Source organism: Schistocerca nitens, chromosome 10 (genome assembly GCF_023898315.1).
Source record: "Schistocerca nitens isolate TAMUIC-IGC-003100 chromosome 10, iqSchNite1.1, whole genome shotgun sequence".
Lineage (NCBI taxonomy): Eukaryota > Metazoa > Arthropoda > Insecta > Orthoptera > Acrididae > Schistocerca > Schistocerca nitens.
The window spans coordinates 149,089,027-149,105,795 of record NC_064623.1 but is presented as its reverse complement, the minus strand read 5'-3'; the positions used below and the strand labels follow the sequence as shown (position 1 = coordinate 149,105,795).

At 39.3% G+C, this 16,769-nt stretch overlaps 1 protein-coding gene across 2 annotated transcripts in view; it reads right to left on the bottom strand.

The window, feature by feature from the left end:
• Positions 1-3,314: 3,314 nt before the first annotated feature.
• Positions 3,315-16,769, bottom strand: part of LOC126210253 (putative methyltransferase C9orf114) — a 50,641-nt gene continuing 37,186 nt past the window's right edge. Inside the window, exons 4-5 of one of the 2 annotated variants that reach the window (XM_049939443.1) lie at positions 14,681-14,942; positions 3,315-3,695 (exon numbers count right to left, since the gene is read on the bottom strand). In XM_049939443.1, the coding sequence (XP_049795400.1) occupies positions 3,678-3,695; positions 14,681-14,942 (280 nt within the window). In that variant the 3' untranslated portion in view covers positions 3,315-3,677. The remainder of the gene's footprint in view (positions 3,696-14,680; positions 14,943-16,769) is intronic. The other variant, XM_049939444.1, reaches the window with a different exon arrangement.

The window sequence follows — 16,769 nt, the reverse complement described above, 5'->3', positions numbered from 1 at the left end:
AATTTAAAAAAGAATCGAGCAAAAGGGAATACAAACGTCTAAAAAATGAGATTGACAGGCAGTGCAAAATTGTTAAACAGGAATTATTTGGAGACAACTGTAAGGATTTAGAAGCCTGTTTCACTAAGGGTAAGACAGATACTGCCTAAAGGAAAATTAAAGAGGACTTTGGAGAAAAGAGAAGCAGCTGTATGAATATCAAGTGGTCAGATGGTAAACCTGTCCTAAGCAAAGAAGAGAACACTGAAAGGTGGAAGGAGTATACTAAGGATATATACAAGGGAATGAAATTGAAAGCAAAATAACAAAAAGGGAAGTGGATGTATATGAAGATGAGATGGGAGATATGATACTGTGAGAAGAATTTGACGAAGTTCTGAAAGATCGAAGCAGAAACAAAGCTCTGGGAGTAGATGACATTCCAACTACTGGTAGCCTTTGGAGAGCCAGCCATGACACAACTCATTCATCTGGTGTGCAAGATATATGACATAGGCGAAATACCCTCAGACTTCAAGAAGAATGTGGTAACTCCAGTTCCAAAGAAAGCAGTTGGTGACGGGTGTGAATATTACTGAACTATCAGTTTAATAACTCTTGGTTACAAGGTACTAAGACGAATTCTTTACAGGAGAATGGAAAAACTAGTAGAAGCAGACCTTGGGGAAGACCAGTTTGGATTCCAGAGAAATGTGAGAACACGAGAGTGAATACTGACCCTATGACTTATTGTAGAAGATAGGTTAAGGAAAGACAAACCTAAATCTATAGCATTTGTAAATGTAGAGAAAGCTTTTAACAATGCTCACTGGAATACTCTCTTTGAAATTCTGAAGGTAGCAGGGGTAAAATAGAAGGAATGAAAGGCAATTAACTGCTTGTACAGAAACCAGACAGTAGTAAGAAGAGTCAAGGGGCATGAAAGGGAAGCCATGGTTGAGAAGGGAGTGAGACATGGTTGCAGCCTATCCCCGATGTTATTCAATCTGTACATTCAGTAAGCATTAAAGGAAACCAAAGAAAAAGTTGGCGTAGGAATAAAAATGGTGAGGTTTCCCAATGACATTGTAATTCTGTTAGAGACAGCAAAGGACTTGGAAGAGTAGTTGAACGGAATGGACAGTGTTTTGAAATGAGGGCATATGATGAACATCAACAAAAGCAAAACAAGGATAATGGAATGTAGTCATATAAAATGTTAAGGGAATCAGATTAGGAAACAAGACACTTAAAGTAGTAGATTTGGGCAGCAAAATAACTAATGATGGCCAAAGTAGAGAGGATATAAAATCTAGACTGACAATTGTAAGGAAAGCATTTCTGAAGAAGAGAAATCTGCTAACATTGAATATACATTGAAGTGTTAAGAAGTCTTTTATGAGTGTCTGGAGTGTAGCCATGTATGGAAGTGAAACATGAGACGATGAACAGTTTAGATAAAAAGAGAATAGAAGCTTTTAAAATGTGATGCTACAGAAGACTGCTGAAGATTAGCTAGGTCGATCATGTAATTAATGAGGAAGTATTGACCAGAATGGGAGAGACAAGAGATTTGTGGCACAGCTTGACCAAAAGAAGGGCTTGGTTGATAGGACACATTCTGAGACATCAAGGGATCACCATTTTAGTATCTGAAGAAAGTGCAGGGGATAAAAATCGTGGAGGGAGACCAAAAGGTGAATATAGTAAGCAGATTTGGAAAGATGTAGGTTGCAGTAGCTATTCAGAGGCTCGCACAGGATATAGTGGCATGGAGAGTTGCATCAAACCAGTCTTCAGACTAAGACCAGACCAGCAAACACCCAAAAAAGATTTGAACCCATTTAACCTTATAAGTTATTCAACCCAACGTTAAGACTCTTCTGCTCTTTGATAGTGAACCTTGTAATATAAGATTGGGGTGTGTTTTATTAGCAATGAGCCAGTACATTATAGTTGACTTTTAATTTTTAAATAGTCTTCGCGGGTTTGGCGCTGGATCACATTGTGCAAATTCAACAATATTTCCTCGGAGCAAATGTCCGACATCTTCAGGTGGTTCAACCTTGCTCATGGCTAGGTACAACTGACGGTATCAGCACAATCAGCAAACCGATGCCCTGTTTTTAGAACACACGCGTGAAGAATGCGCAGCCGCAGAAATCGTGCATGCACAGTGATTTGCCATATTCAAACACGCTCTGCCAAAAATTGTACAGCGGCTCTCCTGGGTGTGTGCTGCATGCTGTGTTTGTCAAGTGCGGCCAGACGTTACTCACCAACGGCCGTACTAGGCCAGTGTTATGACGGGCCTGTTACCGAAGAATCTTGATTTTCGCGTCGTGATTTAATAGCAGCCAATGCAGGGTTCCAGGCTGTGCTCAGCTGAAATCCCGTATCCTTGTTGATGAGATTATCGGCTGTACTGATATGTATTGCTTCCTAAATGACGCAGTCCCAGAAAGATGATGCCGGGGATAAAACTTCCATCTTTTCATAAATCATACGATGTCCTGTTTTCAGGCAGTGTTCTGCAACTGCTGACTTTTCCGGTTGATGGAGGCGTGTATGACATTGATGTTCATCACAGCGTTCTTGTACTGTGCGACGTGTCTGGCCTATATACGCTGCCCCACACTGACAAGGAATCTTGTACACACCACATTTCCTCAGGCCAAGGTCATCCTTAACCAAACCCAACAGGTTTCTCAGTTTTGCAGATGGTTAAAAAACACACTTAATTCCATATCTCCCGAGACTCTTCCGATTCTTGACGACATGGCACCACAATATGACAAAAAGGCCAAAGTGATGGGTGTCTTCGTATCTTCATTCTGCTCCATAGACTGAAATCGCCTGGGTCTGAATGCGAGTACACTCAGCTCATTCTCTGATGAATTTCTGCTGAACTATTCCCTTCTTCTTGCAGAAACCAAATTACACTTTGTCATTCACACTTGGCAGAAGCAACAATGACACCAGCAGAAGCTGTGTAGTGTATTATGTCTACGAAAGTAGAGATCATACTTAATAATTGCTAAAAGGTGTGCAATGAAATTTCCATAAGTCTCCTTTACCTCAATGGTACAAACAGCAAAAATGATGTCACCTGGTAGCTACAATTGGCAGTAACCAAAAAGCCATCAATACCAGCCACAGTCAGATGATTTCTATTAGGTTAGTTATTCCCATTAACCATCTTGCAATGCGTGTACTTAAAGTATGCATATACGAAGTGCCATGTGTTTTGCCATCCTTTATGAAGAAATGACACAGGAGCACAAAAAATCAATATTAGTCAAAGAAGGAAGAAATGACTAGGAGAAAAATTGCAATTAAGTTTCATAAATATTTATTTCATATAAAAATAACACATCAAATTTTGTCATTGTTGGAGCCATCACAAGAAAAACTGTTTCTCAAGTTTTCAGTCACTCTACCCATATTATCTATGTGGCATGTTCATGGGGAGACATTAAACTGTGTAATTTTTTTCTTGGTAAAATCTATCAGTTACAGCATCAGTTCTTCACTCTCACAACAAAACTCTCCATCATCCAGTAAATAAACACAATAAAGTGATAACCTCCACTTAACATCACAGATATTACGGTTTGTATAGCACTTTATATTTTACGACTGACCAGGGTTCTGCCTTTCCCAATCCTGTCATCTGCTTCCTCTTCTAATACCGGCAATCACTGCTCGATCTGCATCTGTGTTAATCAAAAACCATATGTTACCATTTGCACTTTCAAATATGACAAACATGCAACAGAAACAATTACTGATATTTTAAAACAGATTTGTCAGTCACTACAACAAGTAAGAACAGAAGATATCAGATCTCTAATATGTTGCTTCATAAATACAATTAACTACGATAAATATATATACATACAAGAAGAGGTTCCCCAGCGGTAGTATCAACTTTTTCAAACCATATGTACGGTGATGTAGGTTAAGATCCCAGTCCTGCATCCTACAACCATTCACCCAGATTGGCCCTCGTTTGTGAGTAATCAATTAAAAAAATAAAAAATAAAAAAATAAAAAATGGAATTTTGCTTGGTGTTCAATAGCATTAAAAAAATTAGTTGTGTACAGACTTGTTGTGTGGTGTAATGGACAGAGTAATGCCTTCATATATAGACGGTTGTGGGTTCAAACCTCGTCCGTCAGGTGACTTAAATTTATTTTTAAATGTTTATCAAAATGATTTTGATCATTCATTTTGTTCAATTAAATGATTTGAATGTAATTTTATATTCCCTTGTTATGTCAATCTGATGATCATATCAAATTATTCATTTGCCCTCATTTTTCTTCCTGTAATTCTTTTTCCACTTGAGATATTTGTTTGTGTGATTTTAATTAATTTTTCATATTAATTTCGATTTAATTTCTTCCGTCATTTAAATCTTCATCTGTATTACTTTGTCTATAGTGCAACAGGAATTTAGCCAATGTTTTAAATGTTTGTATAACGATTACCATAAAAAATACACATAGTAATAAAAAAATCTAGTAATAAAAAATACATTTTTGACACTATTACATGCTCAGTATATTTGTTTCATCTTTGTTCATTTAATTGATAGAACAGCATTTTCAATCTTATAACAGATAAATATAATTAAATTCACATTCACAAAAATTCCAAGTGGAAAAATAATGATAGGAAGAAAAATGTGGGCAAATGAAGAAGTTGATACAATCATCAAAATAATGTGACAATGTAATAGAAATATAAAATTATATTTGAACCACTTAAATGAAACTCTTGGTTCAGGAAAAGAGAAAGCCACAAGATTACCTGGTACAGTCAAGACTTAAAAGAGAAAGTCAATAGTTGAGTACTTCCTGTACAATAGTGAGATGAATAAACCTGAGAGGGACTAAGGATAATAAACAGACAGAAAAACAGGAAAGGCATGTAAGGGTATGGAAGTTGGAGGAGGAGGAAAGCATGCTACAGCACCTACAAGTAGCAAAACAAAAGCATCCCAAAGGATGACCCAAAATGGTAGAAGAGGAATGGGGTAGATTCAAGGGAAAATTAGTGAGTGTGGCAGAAGCAATATGTGGGAGTACAAGCAACAAAAAGAGATGGAAAGAAACACACTGATGGGATGATAAAACAAAGGATATAGTACAAAAGAAGAACAGAGCCTTTCGGGTATGGTTCCAGAAGATAACAGTAGAGACAAGAGAAGAGTATCAGCCAACCAAGAAAGAAGCAAAAAGAGTGGTGGTGGAGGAAAGAAGAAAGACCAGAATGATGGAGGAGGATAGTGAAGATTCAAAAACGGTGTTATATGGGAAGTAAGAGGAAGAACGGTGCAACAGATTATGCTTGAATGGTGAAAAAATGTGGACAAGATGTAGAGAACAAGGAGGAACTCAAGAATATGTGGAAGGAGTATTTTGAAGAACTCCTGAACCCAAATGGAGACCTGGATGAGGAGGAAAAATTCGAGAGAAAAAAAGAGAAGGAACAGCAAATAGAAAAAGACCTTACATGGGGAGGAAGCGGCATTGGGTAAGATGAAGGGAGGGAAGTCACCAGGTCTGGATGAGCTAAGTGTAGAGGCGGTGAGAGCAGCAGGAGAGGCAGGGATACAACGGCTATATCGAGTAATGAAAATTGTGTGGAGATAGAAGATGATCCCAGAAGAATGGAAGAAGGGAATAACTAGAAAAGAGTGCAAGACCAATCGGGGAATAATATTGATGAGTCACTGCGCAAAAATTTTTGAGAAAATTTTGGAAGCATGAATTCAGGCAAAATTAGAAGGAAGAATGAGAGAAGAGCAACATGGCTTCAAAACAAGAAGGTCCATGGTGAATCTACAACTGCAGGAACAGCACTATGAATATGGAATAGATCTGCTAAAGACCTTCCTGGACATTGAATAAGCATATGATAGTGTACGTAGAAGCAAAGTGTGGAAAGCCCTGGAGAATAGAGGAGTAGCGAAACAGATTATTTGGAGGATAAGGGATATATACCATGGTAGTGAGAGCTGTGTGAAAGTGGGAAGAGAGAGATCAGCTTGGACTGAACAGAGGAATGACTTGAGGCATGGAAGTGCACTTTCTTCATTGTAGTGATGGATGATATAATGAGTACAGTAGCGCAAGTAACTGGAGAAAGGAAGATGAAAACTATGGTGTTTGCAGATGATCTGATGATTTGGGGGAATAAGGAGGAGAAAGTACAAGAGCAGTTGGACGTATGGGAATGAACAGTACAAGAATATGGGGTGAAATTTAGTATAAGTAAGAGTGAGATGATTATCACAACAAAAAAGAAGAAGAGAGGAACAACGGGGAATAACAATTGGTGGGGAACAATTGAGGAGAGTGGGGAGTTTCAAGCACCTGGGAAGCCTGATACAGGAAGATGGAATAAATGAGCGGGGGAGAAAAGCCAGAAGCATTTCGGAAGAGTGTCAGAAGCCTGATATGGAGCAAAGATGTACCCCAAATCAGTAAAAAGGTTATATACCAATCGTACTATGTCCCGATCCTGACATATGCATCAGAAACCTGGGTTATGAAAGGAAGAGAGAAAAGCTAAGTACAAGCTAGTGAGATGAAATTCTTGAGAAACAGTATTAGAGTGACAAAGATGGACAGGTTAAGAAATGAGAGGATCAGAGAGTTAATGAAGGTGGAACCATTACAGGAGGAGATAGAGAAATCAAGGCTGAGATGGTATGGACATGTTAAGAGAATGGAGAAGAGGATACCCAGGAGGATACACGAGATGAAACTGGAAAGAAAGAGGCCAAGAAGAGGACCGAGAGAAAGATAACTGAAAGGGGTAGAGGAATGTGTTCAGAAGAAAGGAGAAGGCTGGACCAAGGTGAAGACGGAGAGATGGTGGCAAGACAAGAGACGATGGAGAGGCCTATGTTCCATACAGACCCGGCAAGAGACTGGAAACTGTCCAAGATGATGATGAACTGAATAAAAGTAATGGTCAAAGTCATTTTGACAAATATTTAAAAAATAAAGAAAAGTTTAAATCGCTTTGCAAAGTTTGAACCCAGAACCTTTTGCATGTGAAGGCAAGTACTCTGTCCATTACACCAAGCAACCAGTCTATTGTTGCTACTTTTTAATGGTATTGAATGTCGTCCAAATTTCTAATTCTCTTTTTTCGTCAGTTACTCGCCAACGAATGAATGGCTGCAGAGTGTGATACCTGGGATATTAACCAGTATCTCCATATAGATGGTTTCAAAAAGTCAAACCCACTGCTGGGGGACCTCTCCTTGTCAGACCAGGAAAATGCTTTCACATAATTGCAACTCACTCCCAAATAAGCACACATACACATTTGTGTTTAGAACTATTTATTCAAAAACCAATGCTCAACTAAGTCAGTTCATCATTTAACTAAAGTAAGGCAAATCTGTCCTCAACACAAGGTTGGTTGGAATATCTCTGCGCTTTACTGGGCACGGTCCTATGGCATTTCCTTCCTCTGACCTTTTGAAGGGACAGAATCAGTCACAAGGGGAGATACAGTTCAATATGTACTCCAATACACAGCCACAGGTGAAAGAAGTGCTATTAGGACTGGTCAGGGGTCACACTTCAAGCCTCTGGATTTGCAGTCTGCCACAAAGTTTTTCATTTCAAACATCTGATTACTTTACAAGTGAGTTAACATATTAAATATCTCACAATGAGCATGTAAGTAAGAAAAAGTTCAGAAAAGGTTTGAAGTTATGTTTTTAATTTCTTTGAATCACTAATCTAGTCTGGGTAATTTGTGCACTTCTAGCTACACTATGTCAAGACGTGTACACAGTTTCTATTTGTAATACTTGTTTTACTGTGTTAAACCTTTAACACAAGATTATACCTCATAATGAATAGGTTATGACAGCATTTTAAATTTTTAAATATGGTCAATAATTTTATGAAATACTGAAAATTAAATTTTTATTGCCCTTTGAAACAGATTGGCAACCTGAAACTGGGGCCGTGTATCACAAAGTGAGTTAGCTGTTCGGTGCAATTTTTTTGTCTTCTACACTCCATAAATGACAGGCTGTAGCTGTTGGCCATGCTCAGATTCCAGTGTAAAAAATCTAATATGAAGTATCTCTCACAATTACATTGTACTTCATGGGTGGCAAACTATTATCATATCAGAATTTGGTTTATGAGAGATGTTAGCAAGCCTTTGAGATAGCAATGATAGTTCTATACAACATATTAATTTTGATTTTAATGTGGTTTATGATTTCATGTGTGTTGCAAGGGAGTTTAAAGGATACCAGTAATGATGCCCCAGTATAGATATAATGTACACAATTCTTGCTGGTCATAATTACAATTAATTCAAAAGTTAATAATTTTCACGAAGATGGATTTTTCCGTTTTCAACAGCTGAATGGTCCTTTCTGCACAAATTCATCAAGAAGGTGCCAGAACGCAATTCTGTCTATTAGAAGAAGTCCATGTCTGGTAACCTAACATAACTTACTGTGAGCAGCCTGCCAAAAACCAGGCAAATGTCAATGAAGCATATGACCCCTTAGTTGGCCGTTTTCTTTGAAAACTAATGTTTTAAATACCCTTTACACCTAGAGCTATGCCTCACTGGGACCCAAGTTGTTCTGCTGTCGAGATGAGTCTTCAGTGGTTGGTACAGTCTTCAGAGCTTGTGCTCCAACTGTTCAGGTGCCATATTGAAACAGTTTAACTGAGTGTTACAGACACCAAAAGATCAATAACAGATTGTCGAATTAATGATCTCATTGCTGCTAGTTGTGACAATCAGATCACCTGGAATTATGATGTCAAGTCTAATATGATCACATCCGGACCACCGGTGCCTCACATCTGGACCACCGGTGCCTCCGTGCTGCCAATAAGGTAATCCGCCACATTCTAATGCTGTGCGCTATCATTAGGCAGCATCTCTCTCATTCATTCTTAATTGTATGTGACGAATTCAATGTTTCAGGCTTAGTTGGGAGGCGAGGGCGGGGGGCGCTAGTTTCCAAGCCACACAGCTTGGTACTTGATTTCATCTTTCACGACGTAGTGCAGCTGATTAAACATAAGTGCACTGAAATATAAATTCTTTGTTTATTTGGTGTGTCATCAGCATCGTGGCCACTACACAACATGAAATAGTAGAACCAGAAGAATAAATAAATTAAATTAGATTGTTGTGGTGAAAATTACTAACAATTTAGATCAAATATGTGTTGTAGATGTGAAGCAAATACAAGAAAAAGATTCTGAATGGCACAGCACTGAATCAGTGTAAGGTAGATGCACAATGGATGAGGAGGAGGTGTAACGTGTATTTTGAGGAGAATGACTTCCATGCCAACCAGGATGGATTCCAAAATCAATTTTTCTCACGTTATACAGGGTATTACAAAGAGGTACGGCCAAACTTTCAGGAAACATTCCTCACACACAAATAAAGAAAAGATGTTATGTGGACATGTGTCCAGAAATGCTTAATTTCCATGTTAGAGCTCATTTTAGTTTCGTCAGTATGTACTGTACTTCCTCGATTCACCGCCAGTTGGCCCAATTGAAGGAAGGTAATGTTGACTTCGGTGCTTGTGTTGACATGCGACTCATTGCTCTACAGTACTAGCATCAAGCACATCAGTACGTAGCATCAACAGGTTAGTGTTCATCACGAACGTGGTTTTGCAGTCAGTGCAATGTTTACAAATGCGGAGTTGGCAGATGCCCATTTGATGTATGAATTAGCACTGCGCAATAGCCGTGGCGCGGTACGTTTGTATCGAGACAGATTTCCAGAACAAAGGTGTCCCGACAGGAAGACGTTCAAAGCAATCGATCGGCGTCTTAGGGAGCACGGAACATTCCAGCCTATGACTCGCGACTGGGGAAGACCTAGAACGACGATGACATCTGCAATGGACGAGGCAATTCTTCGTGCAGTTGACGATAACCCTAATGTCAGCGTCAGAGAAGTTGCTGCTGTACAAGGTAACGTTGACCACGTCACTGTATGGAGAGTGCTACGGGAGAACCAGTTGTTTCCGTACCATGTACAGCGTGTGCAGGCACTATCAGCAGCTCATTGGCCTCCACGAGTACACTTCTGCGAATGGTTCATCCAACAATGTGTCAATCCTCATTTCAGTGCAAATGTACTCTTTACGGATGAGGCTTCATTCCAACGTGATCAAATTGTAAATTTTCACAATCAACATGTGTGGGCTGACAAGAATCCGCACGCAATTGTGCAATCACGCCATCAACACAGATTTTCTGTGAACGTTTAGGCAGGCATTGTTGGTGATGTCTTGATTGGGCCCCATGTTCTTCCACCTACGCTCAATGGAGCACGTTATCATGATTTCATACGAGATACTCTACCTGTGCTGCTAGAACATGTGCCTTTACAACTACAACAGAACATGTGGTTCATGCACGATGGAGCTCCTGCACATTTAAATCGAAGTGTTCATACCCTTCTCAACAACAGATTCGGTGACCGATGGATTGGTAGAGGCGGACCAATTCCATGGCCTCCACACTCTCCTGACCTCAACCCTCTTGACTTTCGTTTATGGGGGCATTTGAAAGCTCCTGTCTACGCAACCCCAGTACCAAATGTAGAGACTCTTCGTGCTCGTATTGTGGACGGCTGTGATACAATACTCCATTCTCCAGGGCTGCATCAGCGCATCAGGGATTCCATGCGACGGAGGGTGGATGCATGTATCCTCGCTAACGGAGGACATTTTGAACAAAGTTTCTGAAGTCACGCTGGTACATTCTGTTGCTGTGTGTTTCCAGTCCATGATTAATGTGATTTGAAGAGACGTAATCAAATGAGCTCTAACATGGAAAATAAGCGTTTCCGGACACATGTCCACATAACATATTTTCTTTCTTTGTGTGTGAGGAATGTTTCCTGAAAGTTTGGCCGTACCTTTTTGTAACACCGTGTATAGTGAAACCCATACATCAAAGAACACACAGTATGTTTAGCACCCAAAAAGTACTGACTATGTGCCAAGACAATTTTTACTAACAAAAGTATGATTATGTAAAAAAGCAGCACAAATATTGTCAGACTCTGATAAATTTTTAAAGGGGCACAAAGATTGATAACTTGCTTTAAACAACCAGAAATGGAAAAATATGCACTTCACAAAACAAAAAATGTAGTATCCTCTGACTACAATCTCAGTGAGTCAACTAACTTTTACAAACACCTGCAAATAACAAGTATCAAATGGAACAATCTATAATATGATGAAAAGAACAGATTGCTACTGACAATAGATACAACACATTAAGTTGCAGACAGGGACAGGCACAATGAAAAGACAGTTACAGAAAAGCTTTTAGCTAAAGCCTTTTTTTTAAAAAAAACCATACACATATGACTGCTACTCCAGCTACTGTGGCCATCATATGCTGACATTTATCTTTCTTTCTTTATTGTAATATGTTTCACTTCTGTGGGAGCTTTTAAGCTGAAATAGGTACATTTCAAGTGTTGTGTAGGTGTGTGGTAGAAATCGAGGTGGCAATATGTCACTAGCAAGCTTTGCTATTTTGATGCACCCAAGGTGACCAACTTGTGCTTCATTTGTCATCTGTTTCACAGTTTCGTTCATAATATCTACATAATTTCCAGTAATACACTAGATATTATGAATGATTTGTATTTCCAATTATTCTCACAATTCTTACCAAACTTTTATTGTCTTGTTCAACTCACTCTTTTGGAACCATTTTAAAATTTAAGCTTTTGCCACCCACACAAACCTGCTGCTCTGGGCAAAGGCAGCCCCCTGCCCCGTAGGATTGCCAAACTCCAGTGTTTTCACAAAAAGTAGTGTTCAGAAGTTGATAATGACAACATCATGATCCAACTGACAAGATCCCTAATTATAAGCCTAACCACAAGCCTTCTGTTACAACTCCAGTAATATTTTGAAGCAAATTACTGCTAGCCTGCAAAAATCTGTCTGGAAACTTTTGCAACAAACACCTGTTAAACGTGCATCTTGTTATTATATACTGAGGACCTCAGACCTATAGCCTTACTGTGTAATCTTGTCACATTTTCAAGGAATAAAGGGGCCAAGTGTCATAATAAGCCAAGAGTGACAAGCTAACATGCAGAAGGAAAAGGGTTTTGGAGGACAGCAGCAATAGGAAAAACAATCGGGCAGGAGGACTGTCTGGAGAAAATCAGGAGGCTATAGGAGTTTGGCGAGGGATTTAGAGATGTGAAAAAGGAAAACATTAGGGAGGCGTGCTGAAGTACTCAAAATAATAGTAAAGAAGCTATGTGATGCATATTATGGGAGTTTATGGCTAAGTTACTCCAGAGATGGAAACTTACACCAGGTTCAGGTGGACCCAAGGAAGGAAAGACCCCAACCACTTTGTCGGGGTTGATGGGTAAGCTGCCCCAGAGAAGGGGACTTATACCAGGTTCGGGTGCACCCAAGAAAGAGAGAACCCCAACCACTTTATGGCAAGAGAGGCACATCACGTTAGCCATGGTAAGAAGTTAGAGGAAAGCGTACTTGATCAGTGGAAGGCCAATGTTAAGAAATATTTATGAGTATTATTATTTGCTCAAGTATAAGAGAGCATTACCTCCAGACTGATTAAATAAAAATTATTAACGTTAAGTAATTTACCTGTTTCCAAAGACCATATAATCTCAGAGTACTCTGAAGTTTGGTCCTAGAATTATAGATAACATTTACCTTCTCCAAGAAAGAGAGATTTTTGTGGTGAGGTATAATGAAATATGTGTTAATGGTAAAACCAAACACACAGCCACACTTACTGCACTGATAAAAAATTCTGAACGTCATAGCAAAGCTTTAGTGTCCATTTATGTAACACTCACATAATAATTAAAGTTCAATGTGTTGTCACACTATTTTTCTCTTAGTGGAGGGATATGTAGTAATACATCCCATTCCTTGAATAAGAGGTATCACATCCTTAAATAAATATGCCAGAGAAAAGATGTTCATGACGGCGATAGTCGATAAGTGGTGAGCACTCCCCTGTTGGGAGGTGTTTTGAATTGTAGGTGCTGATACCAGAGCTAATGATCCAGTGACTGTACGGAAATGGGTAGCAGTCAAGTGACCCTACCTGCTGAGGTGGAGACAGGAGTTCCATGGACCGAGCGGTGCAGAAGAAAGAACTCCATGAAATCTAAAAACACGGCATGTCAAAGATAGTAAGTGTATTGTAACTGTCAATTATCAAGTTGAATATCAGATCAGTTGTGTAAATAGTCCAGAGAGGCAGTATACGAGTTGGTAGCTGCCCTAATTTATCATGTACTGAGTTGTAATTTTGAAGATAATATAGGAAGGTGAACTGAATCTCACTTCTTAATTATGTGGTGGAGTGAATGAGAATGTGAAGTTAATTCCCAGCAGCTTTATCAGCAGCCTGTAAGGAGGCGAAGTCTGAGCAAAGTTGGAAGAAGGAGGCACATTGATTCAGGGCACAGACTAGCTGGACCCTGATTAATAATACTTAACAATGACCGAGCACACAATAAACAACATTCATTGTATATACACAGAGTGGTCAGGTGGCAACTTCTTTAAGAGTTTGGTGCATGAGGCCAAGTATAACAAACCACCATGCAGCCCAAGCCAACCTGAAACATTTCACCTCCATACCACATCTGAGGATGAATGACTGAGGATGACATGGCGGTCAGCTGACTATCCCGTGGTTTTCAGGACCTGATCGCAAGATTTCTTTTTTTGCAATAAGCTGTAAGTTCACCTCCAATTTACTGGTTTCGGTTATACAACACACCGCACCACAATCAGGCCATCTATTCTAGATGGTAGTTGAATTTTTGAACGACAAAATGAATGTACGTTGTACACAAAACAGTCGTCACACCAGCTGATGTATGTACGACATTTATTACTCACTGTAGAACTGTCCTGCTGTCAGCAACATGTATGTTGTTTAAGGGCTGCTAAGACAAGATACACTGGGGTGTGGCGGCTTGCCTAATAAGTATGTAGGTGTAGACGAGGTATGCCTTCCTCTGACCTCATGATATGTAATGAGTTTGTGAATGCTTTAGGGAAGACTTTTTACATTCACATGACTTTTGAAAATTCTCAATGGGCCCGTGTAATAGGGCACAGTGCAATGTGAGTATGCGTGTTGCATTGCTGTTTCAGCTGTCAAATGTCAGAAATAAGCAAACTGAGCACTGTACGGTACTCTGCAAATCACAACTGGATGACACAAATGATACTTCTGCCACTCCTTTACAAATGTATGCTGTCTGGTCAAGTGTGGCCAGACAATGCTCATTGACTTAAACTGCTCATTTAATTAATATATTTTAACAGCAGATTACTATGGTCTACCAGCGTGTCATAATTTATGAATCTCATCCAGGAGAAAATATTACATTCCGAAGTGCACAATAAGCTTTTGTCGCTGACATGGATGTCCAAACTGAACAAAATTTCAAGAAAATGGAAAACTGTATTAGCTACACGAGTCAGTCATTATGATGACTGGATAATTGGAATATACTCTTCATCAAATTTTACAATAATATGTTTTCAATACTTTCTACTTGCAGTCTAGATTTTCATTCCTTAGGTGAGAATTAGCTCCGTATTTCCATTTGAGTTTAAAATAGCAAGTGTACCACCTCCTCATTTGTTTCCTCTTCCGCTGCAACAGCTTGACTCTGCACAGGCACTGCCTTTGTTTTCAGTTTCTTCTGCAGCACTGCCAGTGAGATCAGCAATGCCTCCTCTGTGCGTAACGTGCGGGTTCCCTGGGAAGGGCAGGTGTTCACATAGTGGTCAAACAAGAGGCTGGGCTGCTCGACATTCAACTGTTCGTCATTTTCCAGAGCAGCCTCCAACCCCTGGAGACCACCAAATACTATAAGTGCATGGCGGTACCTGTAAAGTAGGCACATAACTCATCAGAGTAAAACATCTAAAGAAAAGATCAATTAAAAGGAAGGGAGAAAATTACTGTTATATACATTAATGGTCGTCAAAATTGCAATGAAATTTTATTTACTGTAAATACATATAATAGCATGAGGATAAAATGGTTAAATTTGTAGGTGATTTAGCGGTATAAAGGATGCCAAAGTTAGTAGACAGATCTGCTACTTCTAACAGTAACAACAGCACTAACCCAGATAGGCACCAAGCTGAACTGAGTTCGGATGACAGATATCGGGTTACATCATTCTATGCTGCTTGAATACTATGCCAAAGGTTACCGATCATAGCGGCGAGGAAGTGGTGGTGAGAAAACTCTCGTCAATCCATGACCAGAAGTTTTCAGTGGGTGACAGATCTGTACAGAATGCTGGCCAGGGCAACGGTGGAACATCCTCTGTTCAAGGTAGGCCAGCACAGCATACACAGTGTGCCGTGTCATGTTACCCTGCTGAAATATAACGTCACAGAAACCATGAAGATATGACACAGCCACCTGCCTTAACAAGTCTGAAAAGTGAGACCTGCTATCTAGACTAAGAGAACGAGAGGTGTCTGTGTTGTGTGCCCAATATAGGATGGTTATGCAGGGGAGGGGGGAGGAGGGGGGGGGGAGCAGTAAGGGAACGAATTCTTCCTGGATAAAAATAACACTTTTCCCCTGTTGAAAATACACTTTTTCTGTGTTAATTGACAATGAGCTGTAAAACTTATCAATCCTTTGAATGGTAAAGTTTTTGTACATCAGCACAGAACTTCCAGACAAATTAGGAAATAATCCAAACAAGGTGCTTTCTGAGAAGATCTGTGATCCACGACAACATGTATGCTGCATATTTTCATATTACAAAAGTGTAAATCTGAATTCCACCAAATATAGCATGGTAGATTTCAAAACACTGAAATTGAGAATGCACTGTGCAATATTCTTCTGTCAGCCAATCATGGCTCACATCATGTGATCTCATCAGCAAGTGACTGCAGATATTCAGAGCACAGGACAGGTGATACAGTCAGCCAATAGCAACGTTGCTGTTAAGAAATGCAAACACACAAATAGAAGGTAATGGTTTAAATTAATATTCATACAGTACAGCTACACGAAAAGCCAAGGTTTCACATATAATACTGGTCTTCTTTGGTGCATTACCCTTTCAGATATATCAAATAAAAATGTGTCAGCACAATTTTAAATAATGGCATAAACGGCTGGTCTTCTGGGCCTAAAATTTTTCCAAGTGGCTCATCCTCAAAGAGTTATGTTTTGAAAGAGAGTCAAATGCTCTGCAATTTAAGAAACTCATAGCATATTCTCACACATAACATAATTCATGCTGCATAACAGAAAACTTTCAAAGAAAGTAATACTTCTCAACCCAGCATTTGCAATATTTTCTCACAACCTGTTAGAAATGTAAACAGCTGTAACGTCACGCTCACTGAAAACAGTATGTTGTTACAAAGTATTGCACAGTCTTCGTCTTAAGGCTTTTGTCACATTTTGCTGTCAGCAGACTGTTGAGTGAACACTGTGTTTCGTTGTTTAAGTGGCGCATTTTCTTTGCAGCTGTAGTTTTATTCTGGCGTTATTCTCTCGTTTATGTTTTATTGCAACACTATTATTCTGCAGTAGCACGCTAATGTAAAATTCTTTGCTAGAGTATCTTTTTATTAGTCAAAATTACAAAAATTTAACTGAAAAGTAAAACAATGAAAAATTCTCGGAATTCTAAAAAATTCCCCGTCTTTCCTCGGATGGATAAAATTCCTGCATTT